General features: G+C 42.6%; 1 protein-coding gene across 7 annotated transcripts in view; it reads left to right on the forward strand.

Moving 5' to 3' along the window:
- The window catches only part of cntln (centlein, centrosomal protein), an 89,142-nt gene that overhangs the window by 23,081 nt on the left and 46,757 nt on the right, over positions 1 to 19,304 (forward strand). For all 7 annotated transcript variants that reach the window (XR_005639184.1, XR_005639181.1, XR_005639182.1 and 4 more), the window contains exons 10-13: positions 3,534 to 3,674; positions 9,671 to 9,790; positions 12,598 to 12,719; positions 16,639 to 16,755. Coding sequence is in view for 4 of the 7 variants with exons in the window: in XM_039800032.1 (XP_039655966.1) it covers positions 3,534 to 3,674; positions 9,671 to 9,790; positions 12,598 to 12,719; positions 16,639 to 16,755 (500 nt within the window). In the remaining 3 variants the exon portion in view is untranslated. The remainder of the gene's footprint in view (positions 1 to 3,533; positions 3,675 to 9,670; positions 9,791 to 12,597; positions 12,720 to 16,638; positions 16,756 to 19,304) is intronic.

A 19,304-nucleotide genomic window follows, 5' to 3' on the forward strand; every position in this document is an offset into this window, starting at 1 on the left:
TGTGTGTGTGGCGGGGGCCCCTCCTGATTATAGCTGCTCCATAATTAACAGTGATCAGATTTGTTTTGTGGCATAAATGGTGCATGTGTAGAACATTAGGCCTGGCAAGTCTCATTTCACATTCAGCTCAAGGGCTCGGCAACAGACGGGTCATGAGCTTCAGGGAGCACAATCACAAGCCTCCCTCCATATGGTCCTGCCTGCCGCATCCTCAGCAGCGAGGGCCGCGAGTGCCAGACAAGTTCCCCCAAGAACCTAATCGTGTTCAGTAATTACCAAGACTGGCTTTTCTCTTTTTTTTTTTCTCCCTCCCTCAGCCTCCCCACAATCTCTTGCTCTTTTTTCACTGCACCTGCATGCTCTCTTTCAATCTCATGCGCTCTCCCTGTCCATTGCTTTCACTAAGCTGCTTGTAATATTTTTTTCCCTTTTGCATCTTTGCACCTTTACTGTCTCACAGCTTCCCTCTTTTTTTGCTGGATGAAAACTAGGATGGGGATAAGAGAGATTTTGAGAGGAAAAAAAAGTTAATTAGTTAATTTCTAAATTGCTTTATGTGGCTGATGCGAAAAACCCAGTCCGTCCTCCTGACTGCCTGGAAATTATAAATAATTGTAACAGATGCGCCAATATGGCCGGCCTCCAATAAACGAGGCCCCAGATAATTTGACCAACCCCCTTTGACAGGCCAATTTAATAAAACATGAACAAAATCTTCCTCACTAATAATTTATCATCCCCTCTCCTCCCCTTTGGTTAAAGTTGATTACCCTGGCAGTTAACAAGGTCACGCCCAGATGCCAGGTTTCTGATAATGCAATCAGGACTCGATGGAAAAAAGGTGATGACATTCCGTGTGTTTTTTTTGCACTACCTGGCCTACCAGGAAAACACAGTTGTGAATGCCTCTGTTTGTCAAAAGGCTTTGATTTGATGTGTTCAGTAGACGTGTTGTTGATAGCAGCAGGTGAGACTGTGTTTTTTTTAGTGTTTCACACCTTTTTATTAAAGATTTAAGAAAAGAAAGGGGAGAATGTATGCAGTAAGGTGATGAAGTCAAGAGCTACACTATATGAGTGAGTGTTAACTTCAACATAAAGGACTCAGGCATCAACTAAGCGTACACAAAGTGTATATATGTACATGCCCTTTGACTATAGAGTGTATGTTTCTCTAAAACAGATCTTAAAGCCATTCTTTTTGTACACACACACATTACCATGCAGGATTGTTGCTGCTGTTTTGCAGCAGCAAAAGTGTGAAGATTGTCATTTAAGTGACATTTTAAAATCCATACTAGCACCGTTTCATTATAGGAATGTAAATGTGTCAGTGTTTGCCTTTGTGGATGTATGTGCATTACAACCTCACAGTCGGTGGGCCCTTTTCTTTATCTCTGTCCCCTTCAGTTTGTTTTGGTAGTCCCTGCCGTGTGCTGAGGTGTGCAGATGCTGCAGGTCTTCTTTTTTGGACTGCCCAGTTGGGGTGCCACAAGGCTCCATTTTGGGCCCTCTTTTGTTCAGTGTTTTTATAAATGATCTTCCAGCTATCTGTCCTGACGTTCACGTACAAATGTACGCCGATGACGCAGTGATATATGTCCATGCAAAATCAGGTCAAAAAGCAGGAGCTGTGCTCCAGGGAGCGATGGAAAAAATCTCAGATTGGATGGTACAATCATGCTTGACATTAAATTTTAGTAAAACAGTCAGCATGTTCTTTTCAATAAGGAATACGTTTCACTCTGCGCCGGAAATTGTGGTAAAAGGAATAAGGATTCACGAAGTTGAGTTGGTCAAGTATTTAGGCGTAGTGTTGGATAGGACACTATTGTTTAAAAAGCATATTTCAAAATTGATAAAAACTGTTAAATTTAACTGATCACAGTTTAGATATATTTGTCCTCAAATAAGCACAGATGCTGCTAAGCTTTATATGCATGCGATGATGTTTTCTCATCTAACTTACTGCATCCCAAATTGGTCTCTATCAACCATTTCTGCGTTACAGCCGCTTCAAAGCTTGTACAAACGGGCACTTAAAATTTTAGATAAAAAACCTTTTTCATACCACTACTGTAACATTGTGAAGAAATATAAATTATTAACGTTTGAAAATTCAGTTTAATATGCAAAATTCTTCATAATTTGGCCCCACAGCCCCTGAGAAAGTTTGTGAAACCTTGTGAAGAGACAGGACTTAGAACTACGTGAGCCTCCTCCAGAGGAGATTGTTATCTCAACTTTAGGTCCTCTACCTTTGGACAGAATTGCTTTTCTGTGAAAGCTACAGGGATGTGGAATTTGTTGCCAGTTGTTGTTCGAGACAGTGCTACTTTGCAACAGTTTAAAATTAATCTCAAGAAGTGGTTGAAAGAAGGTCAGATTTGTGATCATTAACACAAAACTGGTAAACTAGGGTACTGTTAAAATTTTAGGTAGGCACTAATAAAATTTAAAAAAAATATTAAAAAAACTGTAATAATTGTAAATTTTGAAATTGCATGTCTGTTGAGGTGATCCTTTTGTAGGTGCTGTATCTGTATTGTATCTGTATTTTATATTGTGAATGAACTTAGTAGGAATGCTCATTATCCACTGTATAAACCTGCTGTCACTTTGCCTCTGCCCAGGGACTACAGATGAAAATTAGCTTGTAGCTATCTCTGGTCTGTGCAACACATTTGTTGTGCAATGTCCCTGTCAAATAAATAAATAAATAAAAATAAATAAATAATAGACACTGATAAATAGACGGGCCATGATAGCACACACCACAATGCTGGAGGTGGTGGACAGCTGTACAACTGCCGCATGACACATCTGGTTATTGATTTTGGCATATGAAATTGTCATCTGCACAACCAGTATACATGGTTAGTTTATTGAACAACTTGAACCTCTGTCAGTTTGTGATTTTTTTTATATTTCCCTGAATTAATTTTGTCAACTTTATTAACTCAACGGTAGAAATGTGGCAGAAATTATGACATTGTATTGTTGTCCATTGAAATAACTGTTAATGCACAAACTGATATGTCCACCTCTCCTATAGATTCCTCCCTGTATACTGTAATTTGTAACCGTAAGAGGAACGTAGAAATTATACAAAGAAGCTTGCTTGCTTTTCAATTTCAAGGTATTGACATTTTTTGTTTTCTTCTACCGGTAGATTGCTGACATTTTTAATGTAACCTCACCTATCCTGATATCTTATGTCTGGATTGTAATCCCAATTTGTGTTTTGAATGTGTGTTTTGTCTAAACTACCAATATTTAGATTCATTCCTTTGTTTACATACTGTTTTGGTTAAGCTGGGGCTAGTATGTAATTTTAAAGTGAAATGAAAAACTAGGGGGAAAAACATTTTTTTCTAGATATCATGACATCATGGCACAGATTAGGAATCATTCATTACTAGTCCTTAGGATTCACATTTTGTTTGGTCACTTTTCTGTTATTCTCTGCACCTCTAGACCTGTCTTTCTCACTCACAACACAAACACACCTGCACTGTCTCTCTTTTCTTACAGGCAGCGGTGTCAGAGCAGGTTGATGCTGCAGCTCAGAGGTCTAGCCCTGATTCTGACTGGGCCCCCACCCGAGGCTCAGATCCCAGGCCAGAGGATAAGACCCTTCAGCACAGATCCACCAGTACCGTCGGTGGACAGCGGGTAGGTTAGCACACACTACTGCCAATTATGTCAAAGACAGCACGTGGGTGAGCAGCTTACATGCCCACACTTACCCATTACCACTTTGCTCAGATAAGATCAAAGCCATAGAGAAGGGATATGAAGGAAAAGGTCTGTTGAGAATCATGTGATTTATCAGACCCTGCTTTTGCCAACCTTTGTCCTGAACTCCCCAACACACACACACACACACACACACACACACACACAGATGCCCTTCCTACTGTGACCAAGCCGGCGTGTGCTGCTGGTTTCACGCATGCCTTGGGCTCAGGCACTGGCTAATTTACCGCTTCAACAGTACATTATGAACAAGAAAGAAGCTTTTGATCTTCTCAGTATTCAGCACTCATAAGTTTGGCAGGACATGTTTCTAGATGGCTTCACTTACTCTAAAGCTGGCCTGAAGACACTTTGTTCAATTTATACAGCTGTCCTCATTATAGCTTCAATGAAGGTGCTTCTGTTCAGGCATACATGTAATATAATCATTTTGTACAAAATAAATAAACAGTATTGACATCATTGGATGTGCTTGCCTTTTCTGAAGGCTCTGTCATGTTTGCCCTAGGACTGTTGTTATGCACCTACTATTAATTATTTAGATTCTTGTGCCGATACTTTAAATTAGAGTGGGACTATAATGCATTTTTCACACAATACATTTTTGATGCCTTATTACGCTGAATAAAAACATTATCTTATCATAATCTGATTTATAAAAGTGTAAATCTGTGTGTTTAACACAGTGCATGTGTTCTATAAAAAAGAAAGAAAACAATCAACTAAGATTAGCTACAGTAGTCACCATTTTTAACCTTTTCAACACCTTTTAAAAACCTGTGATCATGAAATGCTTTTGGATGGCAAACATCTGTATTGATAGGACACTTAGCTCTCCTTCCTTTTACTACTTGGGCTCATGATCCTGCATTGGGCAATAATTCACAGATGACACAAAAAGTCCGTAAGTAAGTAAGTGAATTAACCTAATTAAATTAAATTGAATTCATGTTTAGGATAACCTTTTAGATTAAGTTTTCACTGTTCAGTTTCATTTTGAACACTTTCTACTTGTATTCCCTGAGTGATGATAACAAAGCAGTCATCTCATAAGGCTGCTACAGTAGGAGTGGTCTAACATTGTTCACTCAACCTGCCATGTGGCACTGTGGCATGTTCATCATTCAGCCAATACTAGGCTCTCCCTCTCACCACTAAGTCAAAAGAGTTGTAAAACCTAAGGTCATTGGCTTTAAGTAAGTAAACATCATCTCAACTCCATAAATGATGTTAAACTTTACTGTTAATAAATAATGTGAACATTTTAAGCAGTTGTCGCTGTTGGCTGCTTAATATCCAAATGTGATGGTGCTCCAAAGAAACCATGAACCTGCTATGCTTCATTACACTCCATTTAAACAATAATACCAGCCTGCAAGGTCAAAAGCTGATGAAATGAGCCTTCTGCTACCACCTAGGACAAAATTTGTAGCTCATTCAGTAAGTGCCCAAAGCGAAACAGGATTACTGGCTGAGGCGACAAGCAGCTCACAGTGGTACATGACTCATAATTTGCTACATACAGTAAATCTTAAGCTGATGTTTTGAGTGAGGAAAAGTTTTCTTTGAACTACGAAAGCCTGATTTTAACAAACAAACAAAAGTGAATTAACTTATGAACCATTAATAAGTTTATTAATATTTAGTCCCTGTGAAGATCACTTGAGTTCACTGTACCGTCTCAGGGAAATGCTTGTGGCGGCGAGGTTAAGCATGTATCATTCGGCCCTTGCCTAGCCGATTGGGGTTTTACCATCTCAGCGAAGGGCAACCCTCACCACTGCATCACATATATGGGAGTAAAAGCATGCCAAGGCTTTGCTCTCAGACGCAGAGTCTTGCGAGCACTGCAACGCCTTGCAGGTTAGAATTCTTGAGCGTTGCTTGTGAATGGCAGTGGAATCAAAAGCTGATCCCTGCCTTTTCACCACCATGGCAAAGCACAGGGATAAGGTGGCTTCAACTAGCTATTGCTGGGGGGACATGGTGGAAGACCCCAATGCAGAGTTTCCCTCTTTGTTGAGTCAGAGGAAGACAAAGATTATGTTAACATGGATCTCTTCTGCGATAAAACTCCTTTTGCCAAGAGCGATAGATGGCTTAATTCACTTTTTCCCATACAAGCTATGTACAAGTTATGCATCTATTTGGACAGGACTAAAGGATTTCGGAAGGGTACCCAGGTCTTTGTATCTTGGGCCTCGTCTCATAAACGAAAGCCTCTATCTCTCCAGCATCTGTCACATTGGGGAGTGGTATCATTTTTTCTTATAAAAGTCGTTGATTGCAGCCTCCGGGGAGCCTTTTGACTCGTTCCACCGGGGGTATGGCTTCCTAATGGGCCCTGTTGTGGGGCATTTCTGTGATTGATATCTGTGCCACTGCAAGCTGGGCACTCCTGCACACTTGTTTTAGCATTTCCCGCCTTGACATGACAGTGTCTTCGTTGGTTACTGGCTCTAACATTAGTCAGGTGTTTGACAGTGTATCTTTTGATTTTTTTTTATATTTTTGTGCTCCTTTTAATAGATTATTTTGTGAGATGGCGTACATTTGCTTTGTGTTTATATGTGCACCAATGTGTTTACACTTCAATGTATGTCTGTCTATGTATCTGTCTTATCCTGTGCTTGTTTGTGTGTGTACGACATTCCTATTCGCCCCGGGAACCTGAACAAGTTCAGCTTTGAGAGCTCCAGACGCACACATGACACACTGCTGCAATCACAAAGAAGCCCATTGATGACAGTGACCCCTCTCTCTGGGAGATGGAGAAAGAGAGGGTGGAGGAGGGAGGCAGTCGATGAAATGTTTCTTCTTTGCTCTAAAGCCAGTGACACTGACCCCTCAGTAACTAAGTGTTTTACTCTTGCTTGCATACAGACTCTGTTTAGATTCAGGCCTCTCTCCTCATTTTCCTCTTACTGTACGCCCTCCTCCCCCCGTCCATCTGCATTGCACTCTCATGTTTGCAGAGCCATTACAGGGTGCGATGTACAGGTCAGGTCATGGCCGCCAACCAGCTGCCGAGCTGAGGTAGACAGTGGGTACATCTTTCTTTGCCTCGTGTTCTCTGCTTTCTATCTTTCAGGCCCGTCTTGTGGAACATTAACAACAATGTCACAAGATAGAGCTTCCCACACAAACAGAAGGCATTTATGTGTCTCGTGAAACTGCGTCAGACAGACATCTAACTGGACCAGAGAGAACATCTGCAGCAAAACTCCGTCATTTGTCAGTGTCGCCATGTCATCTTCCCCTGTACAAAGCACTCTCCTCTGGTTTCTACATACAGAAGAACACTAATAATGGGAAATTCAGCTCATTGGTAAATAATCCCTCCCCAGAATGTACTTCTACCTGAAAACCTATTTAGAATTCATCCTAAATAAGTCATACTTTATAGTTGGTCATCTTTACTTTTAAGTTTAGGGCTTTTTGTTGAGTTGGATTCCCCTTTTGGCCTCTCAGTTTCCCCGATGCACATACAGGCTAAGCCAGTTGGCCTGCCACTCATCAGGAATATGCAGATCAATCTGCTAATTAGTGGCATAGAGTCATTAAGGCTGAGTTAGAACACATGGTTGGCACCCATGCAGGATTGATAGCAGAACCGGGCACACCAGGTCACTGGAGTCAACTGTAACCCTAGGGCACATTCCCAAACACACGTGCATACTTAGACATTCATGTCACAGACAAAGGATTTTATGAATATAATAGTGATAAAATGAGGATTAACATGTCAAGTTACATTAATGTGTACCTATTATCTTTATAATCCTTAATATTTTGGGACAGAATTTTTTATTGCCATTACGGCAATAATTGCCTTAATGCCACATGTAGTTTTCCTCTCCTATGCAGGATTGAAATTGCATACCCATGCACAAGGAATCTTACAGAAAATGATATGTAGTTGATGTGATGCAGCAGACAAAAGCCATTGCATACATGGATTTTACAAAAATAGTGCAGTGCCCAATCAAAACGTGTTCGGAACAGGCTGATTGCTTGGCCTCCTCTATTGCTGCTTGCAGCTTTCTTCAGAACTATTCTACCCCAAAATAAGTTACAGAAAGCCCCCAATCACTGATATGTAACTCAACTGTATACCATGACTCACCTTGTACTTTTACTTCAGAGGAAACCATTGTACTACTACATTAACCTGACGGAGAAATGTTACTGGCTACCTTGCAGATTCAGATTTTATATATATATATAATATATCCAGTATTATATTAGAGTTGAAAGCTCCACCTTAAACAAACTTGAAGTAAATTTGAATACATTATGCTCATAATGCCTGTCTTTCACTTAAAGTAATCATTTGAATGCAGGACCTTTACTGTGTGGTATTAATAGTTTTACTTCAAAAAAAAAAAAAAACGTGTAGAGTAATTCTCCTACCACTGCCAATACCAACATTCCCAGTTAGAAAAAGGTTGAAAAGTAAAGCAGGATGCTGTTTGCCTGAGGCCCTAATATTATTATATTATGAAAGCTGTAAAGCCCTGAGCTCCGCGATTGATTTTTTTTTTCCACCCTTTATTGTGCGTCAATTAGTTTTATTTACAGTTAATAAACATTAAACACGTCACGTTCAGGGGGCAGCTCTTGTGTTTATTCACACATGTCGACAATAGTACCCAGTGGCCTCCATGTTTACTTCCGTACGTCAGCGTGCTGCATGTGACGTCTTTTCTTCTTTTGCGCATGTGGGTCCAACATCCTGTTGAACTGAGCGCCCGGCCAGACAGAGACTCCTGTCTTTAATAGATAGATGCAGGCAGGACAACATTGTTCACGGTCTTCTTTAGTCTGAAGCAACTTCTCGCATTAAATCCTCATAGCCCACAGTTTGTTTGGCTGCACTGTAAACAAATATAATATATATATATATAATATATATAATATGAGTTGCTATTCCTCTGCTAAGTAAGCTCTCAAAACATGTTTACTGCTCCCTGTGATTGATATATGTATCATGTCAAAGGGTTCGCACACTTGAACCTGTATAATTAAAATGCACTTGCTGTTTCTAGTTTTATAACTTTAATAGACAACAAAGCATCGGAACACATTTTTCGAGGGAGGGGGGCTTTTTGATCCACCATCCTATCATAAACTTCCACTCCTCAACCACTTCAGCCCATGGACTGGTTTACGTTTAGTCAGTCACATTGCATATTTTAGCCTGCCATCTGGTTAGCCCTGCCTGGCACCACAGGGGGCCTCCTAGCCTCCCATATTCATATTCCACTAGCATATTGTTCCCACTGCTTTTCTATGGCGTGGCCCCAGCAATTCTCCAATTCTTTATTTATTTCTACAGAAGAGGCTGGCTAGCAAACTACACCTCCCCTTCTTCCCCCCCTAATCGGCGGCTCTTCCAGTTGTCCTATCAAGTGTAACCTGGAGGCCCCTAGTAGAGCAATTAGAGCGGCCTCCCTGCCCACCTCTTGTAATGAAGCCTAGCACATTCTGGAATCTATAGCCCCTTTAGTCTCCCCTAATGGGACATCATTATTGTCAAAGAAACAATGTAAATGGAAATGAACATACTCATTAGCCAGTCGCAGGGAGAAACCTTTGCCGCTCTCAGCTTGCAACTCCACACAGACAAGCACACAAAACTGAAAACCTCCTCCCTACAGCTTCTGCGGACCGCTGCTCCAGCCTGCTTGCTTTATTCCTCTGCTAGTATGTTTGTTTGTGTGTTCATATGTGTGTACTGAAGAAGACAATGTGCAAGTTTTACTCCAGGTGAGAGGGGAATGGAATGAACATAGATGATTCCATTATTGGCATTCACTCGGTGTTTCTACAGATGTTAATTGTTGCATGGGTATGTGCCTGTAAGTGTGCTCAAGTTCTCACCCCAGTGCATCTTTGCTTCCCTGTCCCAGGGTGCACCAGTGCAGCGATCCAGGTCTCTGTCCCCAGCCAGCACTGTGGAGTTGGCTAGCGGGAGGAGAAGAAGAGCAGAACAGAGGATTCAAGACCTTGAGGGGCTGCTGCAATTGAAGGTAACTAGCAAACATAGATAAATGCACATAATATCCTCTCCTTTTCTCATTTACATGAATCAATCTATCCCCAACGTTTCTTTATGGTTTATAATAACTGTATGCCCTTTGTTTTGTGCAGCCCCCATCATCCTTTCTGTCTTTTCGGTCTTAATCTACTGCCTCAATGTTTTCCCACGCGCCAGTGGCTGTTGACTGCCAGTGACTTTGAAATGGTATTGTTTGCTGAATTGGGCACATTCAATGACATAGTGGTGTCCAGCTGATATAGACAGGCATAGTTGAGCTGTTTCTTGCTCTGGCCACTATCTTACATATGATTGCTGCTATCAGCTGCTAGGTTGTAGGAAGGTTTGCAGCTCTGTAAGAGTCACAGACTCCAAAGGGTTCAATTGCACTACTTCTCCATGACCCTCTCTTACATTGTCTCTCTCTCTCACACACACACACACACACACACACACACACACACACACACACACACACACACACAACACGTGTGTACACACACAAACAGAGCGTGCGTAGGCAGTGAAGCAGCAGGAGAGGAGCTGCTCTGGTGAAAGTGGATGCAGCAGAGTTTTCCCTTAAACAAATCAGCTTTATTGGTCTTTTAACCTTCATATGCTCTAGGACGTCTTTCTCCCACTATTCTTCATTCACTGCAAGCTATATACACTTTTATGTTCACCTCTCCCCTATGTTTCTTTTAAGTTCTCAACATTTTACTTTCTCTCTTTTATTTTATGTCGGCAGGGTATATTTTCCATTGCCATAATCCTTTTATTTTATTGACTTTTCTCTAAAGCTGACCTCCTTGGTGCCTCTCTTTATCCTTTCCTTCTTTTATACTGACCAGTGAGTGAGTGATTATGCAGAGGTCATCTCCCTTTGAACACAATTCCAGGAACACATTAGGCATCATTTTCTTGTCAGATCTGAAGTGTCTGAATTACATCACTGGCAGACACCTAGTCAGACGTTAATGCTCAACGTAGATACAGACGACACGCATGACTGTCTTAGTTAATAGTGCCATTTACGTGTCTGCCAGTTGAGGGGCTTTTAGCAAAGGTATGCACAGAAAAACCGTGATTGGCAACTCAAATCTGTGGCCACATTAATGAGAGCATTAGTTCAGAGCATGATGTAGGGGTTATGTCCTTTGCTTGGATCTGGCATTAAGCAAAATGCACTCCATCAGCTGCAGTTGAGAACTCAACCTCCAGCATCTTTCAGTACAATACTTCACTCTGTCCACTCCGTTGTTCTCCAGTTGATCCTCTCCAATTCTTTCCAGAAGAATGCCTTTCAAATAAATTGGGTACGCCAGCCTGTGCCATTGACATTTTGACCTTCGCAACTAACAGCAGCAGACAAACAAACAATTCTCATAATAATGGCCTCTTTTTTTTTCTTCCGCACACTTTCAAGTAAACAGTAGCTGTTGCTTTGTAATTATTTTTCAGCTTGAGAACATCCACAGATGTGTATGCTGGCTGAGTAAGGGGGTGTATTGATCTGTGGGCAAGGGTCTGTGGCCTGATGTCCAGAACTGGGCTGCCCAGGGGAAGCTCTCTTAGGAGCCTGGGAAGCCATGATGTGGCTAATGCCCTGCCACTTGCGCCCCCCCTCCCTCCTCCATCAGTCAGCTTCAACTCTTCTGTGTCCTCCCCCACCTCCTAGTTCCACCAGTTAACACTGCCCTGGTCTGGCCCCTTTCATTAGAGCCTTATTTTTGAGAGGTTGGGGGCAGCTTGAGGAGGCCGAGGATGTCTTGCAGATGTCCTCTGTGAATAATCCGCACCAGGAAAAATCCATACTTGTCACATTGGCAGTGTGAATGTGCATTGTGTGTGTGTGTCTGTGTGTGTGTGTGTGGTTGTGAGTGCGTGTGCACCTGTTGTGTGTCCAGTGCATGTTTGTGCGCTCTCTCCGTTCTCTTTGTCCTTGTTAATAATAACAGGGCTGAGGGCTCGCATTTCCCTCTCTGCAGGGCAGCCGTGTCATATCAGCAGTAAACAAGCTCCTTCCCTACAGAAAGCGCTCGACAACTCTCCCCAGCCTTAGCCACTCAAGCAGAAACCTGTCCTGCGCTCTTCCTTTCACTTTCTCTTTTGCTTTGCTCTCTCTCTCTTTCTAATTTCTTTGCTCCCTCTGTTTCTCTTTCCTCTATTTTCATCAGCTGCCTTTCTCTCTTCCTTCGCTCTTTTTCCACCTCGGTTTGTCCTGTCTTTTGAAAGTGTTTTCTCCATCGCCCTCGCTGTTAAGGTCAGTGTGATGAGGAGGAGGGGTGCCCCTGACAAGAAAAATCTATATGTTGTCTTCTCTTACTCCTTCTTTAAAGCTGGAGCCCAATCTTGCAGTGTTTTAATAGCTGTCAACAACAGTGTCAGCAACAAATCCACCGCTGCTGGTATTTCATGTATTTGGTCAAAAATATTGTGATATTTGATTCTCTCCATATCGCCGTGTGTGTGCGCGCGCGCGCTTGGTGTTCTGTGGCCCCATTGACTCAGCGTGTAAATGTCGTCCCTTAATGATGTCTCCGTTGTCCAGTGAGGGTGGAAACACTTCAGTGAGGGTGGAAACACTTCAGGAAGAAAATAATCTGAAACTGCTGGTTTCTGTCAAGCAAAGATGTTTCAGCTGTAGACCAGTTTAAATATGTAGAGATTTTCTCAGCTTCCCTCCTACACTGCTGTGCCAGTGTAAATGAAACAGACTCCCTCTTTCAGTTAAGTTATGTTTCATTTGACATGTACAACTCTTGGAGAGAAAAGAAATCTTGTCACTGTGCCTTACAGATAGAGGAGAATGAAGAGCTGAGGAGGGCTCATGATAAACGCCGTGAACGCCTGTGTCTGATTCAGACCAACTACAAGACAGTCAGAGACCAGCTGAAAGGGATGGAGAAATCAAATGGCATGTAAGTACACGGTTGAATGTTTAGTAACAAACTCTCGTCACACAACACAGTGGGAAAATGTGACAAAATAATTACTGTACGCTCACACAATGCACAGGAAGTGTTGGTGTACACACATCAGACTCATAAAACACAGAGGACCTCTGCATACACAAAGTAACTTGGATAACGTCCAGCTCCACCCAGCAGCAGGCAGTAAGAGATGTTTCAAAGCACATACTGTAACTCACCTTGTCTTATGTTAAAAGCCCTTGTGAAATGCTACTACCCTCTGAAACCACTCACAAATCGTCTTAGGGACTCATTGCTCTCCACATGTTGTCTGACAAGACCTCAGTGCTGGATTTGGGAAAGTGGGAGAAATTCCTTCCATTGCCTTTTGAAAAGCTCTGAGGTTTTAAGCCCAGTCAATTTGGGCCGTTTTGTGCCAAGTGTGTGTGTGCGCGCTTCTGCGTCTCTTCTCCCTCAGTGTTCATTAGGATGTGAGAGCCAGAGGCTGGAGGTGTCTGGTCCTGGGGGGTGCGAGGTGTTTGAGAAGGCCTGTGGAGGAGGGGAGACATCCATTTCCTGCTTCGACCTGTTATCTTCACCATAAACCACAGGATTTTTACACAGAGCTGAAAGAATGTGCTTGAAAATGTCATTAGTATAAGGGTCTTTTTCTCCATTGTCTCCCCCAGCCTGTTCCCACTTTTTCTGTCTCTGTTTCTTTTCTCCAACAGCATCATTGAGTCCAGTTTAAAATGTAACTAAAGGTGCATATGTTTGGTGGCCGCACGGGAGCAAAGTGTTGACCCTTGTCGGCTGTTTTCTCTCTGGGTTAATTAAAGAAAACAGCAGTGCAATGTGAGCCCGTGTGAAAGTGGAGTGAGTGAGAGAGCGTGTTCAGCGCTAGGCTCGACTCGGCTCATGTCAGCTCAGCGCGGCTCAACACCATGTGTCTGAGACAGTGGGAACAAAGACAGAGCGATGTAGAGAGAGAACTCTCAGAGTCAACACCAGTTGTGCCGTTGTTTTACATTTTAACAAGTTATCAAGGAAATGCTCTGCGTGGTGAAATAATGTACTTTCGTCAAAGACTGCCTTGATTTTGGGAGAAGAAGAAAAAACATGTACATGTATGTTTGTATGATACAGGGCTCTAGTTAAGAGCAAAGAGCTAATACGACCTACAAATCCATAATAATACGTTTGTACTATCAGTGTCAGTATATTTGTATTTCATGACTGATTTGACATAAAATTGATGCAATAGGCAGCTTTGCCCTTTTCAGTCAGAGCCCTCCATGGCACCAGCCAGTCACTCAATGTTATGATCCTGGCATTCAATTGGCATTAAGCCCCATCCTTAAATAGCTTTTAAACCCACTGGGGTAATGCCAGCCTGAATGAGAGACAATAGAAAATGACTTAAATACTCCCATTAGTGCCGGGAAATCAGAACCCTAACAAGTCAGTGGGGATAGGCGTCGAGTCTCATTGCATTTCGAGCTTGTTAGGGATTTCCCTGTAGCTTCCATGCTGTGTTGTTGGCTTTTTGGAAAGAAGCGGGGGGTCGTTTTTGTTCCCCTTTTGTGTGCAGGACCAAAAGATAGGACTGCGTTGTGTGTCCCCCTCACCGCCCTTTTACCAGCCACACACATACAGTATGCCTGTACTTACAAATACTTTTTTATAAACACAATATATGTCAAACTTATTATTGTTGGACACTAACATAATTTTTTCTATAGCTTCCAGATTTTAATTTCCCTCATATCAATCTGCACCTCTCATCAGCAGAATAACGTATTGAATTAGACAATTGGTTGCTGTACGGCCAGCTGCTGAGTGACGTCACTAGTGTGTGTGATAACCAGTCCCACCCATAATAGAACTACCAGCCAATCAAAAAGCAGACGAAGGATCCATTGGCTCATCAGCATGCAGGTGGTGCCCAGTTGGCCAGTCCCAGTGAAACCACCCTGCCATTCACCATTACCACCATATTTTCCCAAAATGGCATGAAGGAGAGGGGGGAAAAACCAACTTCTTATTTATATTAGAGAAGGGAAAAAGTTTTTTAATCAGACTGGGGATGATGGGGGTGAGCAAATAAAATTAAAGGTTATTAAAGCATCCGTACTCTGATCAAAGTTGCGCCCATAAACAGATTCCCCCTGAATCAGAGCAATTAGCCGCAGCAGCGTGGAAAAGTTCTCTCTATTTCCTCCTGCTTAATAATGGAAACTAGGATACCATAGGGGAGGAAGCACTGAGGCCTGAAGAAGATAGCTCTCTCATGGCTCCATGTTCAACAGCTTTTAGGCCCACTGTAAACAAATTAAAATGTATAATGCTTTACCGTGACTTAATAAAGCTTCATACACCTTTCATAAGGAATGCAGTTGATATACTGCATACCTAAATATCACACACAGAAAGAATTAAAATAGAGCTGTGGGTAAAATCATGTACTTTTACAGGCTCCAGGCAGTGATGCGATAGCTCAGGCTGAATTCACTGTGTGCTTGCTGTAGAATGAGTAAACGTGTATCAATCTCTGTGACTATACAGTAAGATTACCCATTAAGTATCTTAGCACTCTGGGAAACTAACCCAAGCCCACAGATAGCACACATATACACTCACACACACATACACGACAGAGATGTTCAAGGACTCCACATTGCTCACAGGGGCATTAGCAGTATTAAATGAAAACATTTGCTGTTCCTCAGTAGCCTCCAACTCCCAAGCACCAGGGTTTAAGTAGTATTAGCGTAGTATGGCTGTGTCTACACCGCCAATAACGACCAAGGGAAAAGGAGCCCCCCGCAATACCAGTGACCCTCCTGATCCATTTCCTCATTGATTGAGTAAAAATGTGTGTGTGTGAAAGAGAGAGAGAGAGTTAGTGAGACAAAAACAGTATTCTCTTCTCATCTGCTACTTTTTCAATCTGTGGATTTCTCACTAAAAGCCATTTTAGTTTGCAAATGAAAGGCTTATTGGAATTGAATGTGTTGGGCTGAGACAGATTGATGAGTTGGGTGCGTGCAGGGATGCAGTTGGGGGCAGTAAGGACTGTGGGTGTGGGTGTGTTTGTTAAAAGGGAGGTTCAATGGTGGGAGCAACCACTGAGCACAAAGTGTCATTAAGTATTCATAAGTGAGGTGTAGACATTTAAATGACCTCGTTTGCGAGTGTATTTTTGCCATTATTTATTTTTGCATGGCACACAGGGAATGGTCCAGCGCCCTGCCACACAGGCAGTGCCCAGGGCTTTAACAAACATGCATACGTGTGTACATGATTTGCCACTGAAATGTCAAAGTCAAGGCTGCTCATTTGAATACTGCTAAAGATGGCTGAATTACAAAAACAGAGTGAGACTAAGGGGCCTTGTTTCCCCATGTGAATTGGCCAGAGGCCGCAAGATAATGTACAGTACCAGCCATTTTTCTTTGTTAGTATATTTGCTTTATGTAAGGGGTCTTCAAAGTTTTTTAGGCCAAGGACCCCTTAGCTGAAAGAGAGACAGAGCAGGGACCCCTTACTACATATATTGTATAAAATTTAATTGCATAATAAACTGTACCTACAATAACGTGTAGGGTGGCCCAATGCCTATACACATATGTTTTTGTGGTGCATACAATACTAAGCTTTTAAAATAAAAATTGTTAGCATATTCATATATTTATACATCACATTTTAATGTTAAAATGTGGCACAGGAAATCCTTAAGCTTATCTGTATCTGTGGATGGCGACCTTATGGCTACCTTAGCTGTAGGCCAGTAAGCCTACCATCAATGTGTAAGCCTATCATCAATGTTGTGTACATGAAGAAAAAATATATCTTTACTAATAATTAATTTCGTTCATTCATTCATTCATTCATTAATTTGCATGTGCGCGTCCGTGTGTGTTCCCAGGCCAGGTGGAAGGATGCAGCGTGCAGAACCATGGCAGCTAAGACAAGAGAACAGTGATGCAGTTTGGAATGAGCTGGCCTACTTGAAAAACCTCACCAGGAAGCTCTCCATTGAAAAGTAAGTCCCCTGCTGTCAAAATTGCCTGGCTGAATCATAGATAATATCATCACTGGACGTTTGAGTGTGCAAACACACATTAAATTTAAAACCCTCTCTCTCTCTCGCTCTCTCTTACACGTGTACACACATACCGACGCGCACTCCAACTGTCCCTTCTTGTTTGTGGGTGTTAAAATTTGAGTGTGCCCTTCCCAACTTCACAGCATCCACCTAGCCCTCCACATCATTACCAACCAGCAGGGGCCAAAGCAAGATCATTAGACTCTGTGCTCATTTGTAAAATTGGCTGCCCGAATATTCACACATAAAAGTGCAGGAAGTAAAATCACATTATCAGAATCCCTGGCTGTGTCTTTGTGAAATAATTGCATTTTTAATGGAACATTTATGCCAAACCGTAGTCCTGTTGCTGGTGTTAATTAAGTGAGTGTCAATAAGATACTTTACACACTTATAGTCTGTAAGCTGTAGTAGTGTCATTCGCTCAAATCTTGACTTTGAGTTTGGTGTTTTATTACAGTGTGACTTTTCAGCAAGAGGGGCTTTTCGTTGAATTTCTTCCTTTGTTACTTAGTTTTTCCTTCTCTCTTTCTTTCCTCCTGTCTTTGTCTTTAAGTCTGTCTCTGGGTGTAGTACAGCCATTGTCTTGTTTGATCTAAAGAAAGCCCTTGTAACCGTACCACTAACACTGACCGTCTATGATGCTACTCAAAGCTTGGCCTAAAGCCACAGTCTTCCTCTCCCCAATCTCCCCTAGCCTTCACCTCTCCTCACCTCTTCCCTCCTCTATTCTATGCCTCTGTACCTTTCTCTTCCCCTCTTCCTACTTGTCTTCCCAGTTGCCTCCCTCTGGTCCTCTGTGATGCTGCAGTAGGCTGAGGCCAGAATTCTAGTACTTGCCCCCCACCCCCTCCACTGCTTTCCCCTCTGCTCACCCCCTGCCCTGTCCTCCTAATCCCAGCTGAGCTCATTATGATATAGCCCGGCTGCCTCTCTCCAAGCCTGAGCTGTCCGAGCTAATTACAGGCTAGCAGCCCTAGCGCCGCCGATGCTGCCTGTTAAGGGATGTCCATCCGCCTGCCTGCCTGCCCGGCCACGACTAGAGCTGAGCAGAGTTGAGCACTGGCTGGTCTGGGGATGGGACGAGGGGGGGTGAGCAGACTACAGTGAACACGCAGGGTCCTTGGAACTGACCTGCGAGGGAAACCACGAGGGATGGAGAGCGGCTGGCCTCTTTCCTAGCTGTGTAACTGGCCTGTCCTCCGGGGTTGGTGTTGATCCCCTTCATGTGCCCCTGACCAGCTCCACCTCATCTCCTCCATTCCCGCCCCCAGGGCCCCTCCTTACCCGGGTGGCTGGTGCAAAGTAAACTTGGCTGGGATCTTTAAACTTCAGAAAAACTCTCCGTTCCGGGGCACGCATCTGCGCACAGCTCAGTGTGTTGAAATAAGTGAAAACATAATGCCCATCTCTATTCCAGCCCTCGCTTTCTTCCATACCTGTTATCGGAAGAAACAGGAACAGATAAGGTTGTTGGGACTGTGGACAAAGCCAGCTTAACCAAACAGCTTTACTTCTCTGCAATGCACATTTCTGTTGAGAGGCAACAGAAAAGGCAAAAGTGTGTCCATCACAGTGCAACAACAACAGGAGTTTGTGAAAGCATAACTCCCAGGAAACTGTTGGGGAAAGCAGTTGCAGCTTGTTGTTCCATTGACCGTGTTATAATGATTGTGCTTGTGAAGGTTATGCTAGATAAGTGTTAGCAATGATCCACTAATGGGTAATTAACTCCTGGAAGCTGAAGAATTTAGGGCCAAATAAAGGCCCCTTATAAAGCTTTGAATGCCAAGTGGCTGGCTTTAGAGGAGAGTCTCATTCTCATTCGCGCTCCCTTATTGTCATGATTTTGTGCACAGATGCTCCCTATCACCTCCTCCAGAAACAGCACTTTTAAAAGACCGCCTTGAGGCCCAAATGACCATTTCCCAGAATGAATATTGCTGGGATAAGTCCTGCACAGTGGGTCCCCACAGTGTTAAGAGAAGGTTATGAAGCCCAGGCCCCCCTCTAATCTCTGCACTTGAGTAAGAGGTTGAGCAATACGGGAAAACAGGTCTGTTTGTTAGCTGATTTACTGGCTCCCCATGGCTCATCCTAATGACTTAAGGATGCAGTAAGCAACAAATTGCTTATTCTTTGACAACCTTTTACAAGAAAATTGTGGCAAAGTATTAGCAGGATGGTTTCTTGTGTTGAGTGTTGTGGGTTAGTATCTCTGAACATTGTTAAGATATGCATATTTGGTCAATACGTTTAAAAAAGACATGCACTACAGGGCCACTACTTTAATGCACCTTTTGGTCTATTTTCTGTCACTTTAAAAGCTGTTGACAAGAATTAAAAGTATCCATGGCAAACTCAGAAATTGACGTGGCTTAGAAATGTAATGACCAAGCTGAATTTGTCTAAAACGCTTAATGTTTTAATGCTAGCCATCTCATGATTTCAACTTTTCTTAATAGTATGGGACTTCCCTGTTTCTT

The sequence above is a fragment of the Perca fluviatilis genome, chromosome 1 (genome assembly GCF_010015445.1).
Source record: "Perca fluviatilis chromosome 1, GENO_Pfluv_1.0, whole genome shotgun sequence".
NCBI lineage: Eukaryota > Metazoa > Chordata > Actinopteri > Perciformes > Percidae > Perca > Perca fluviatilis.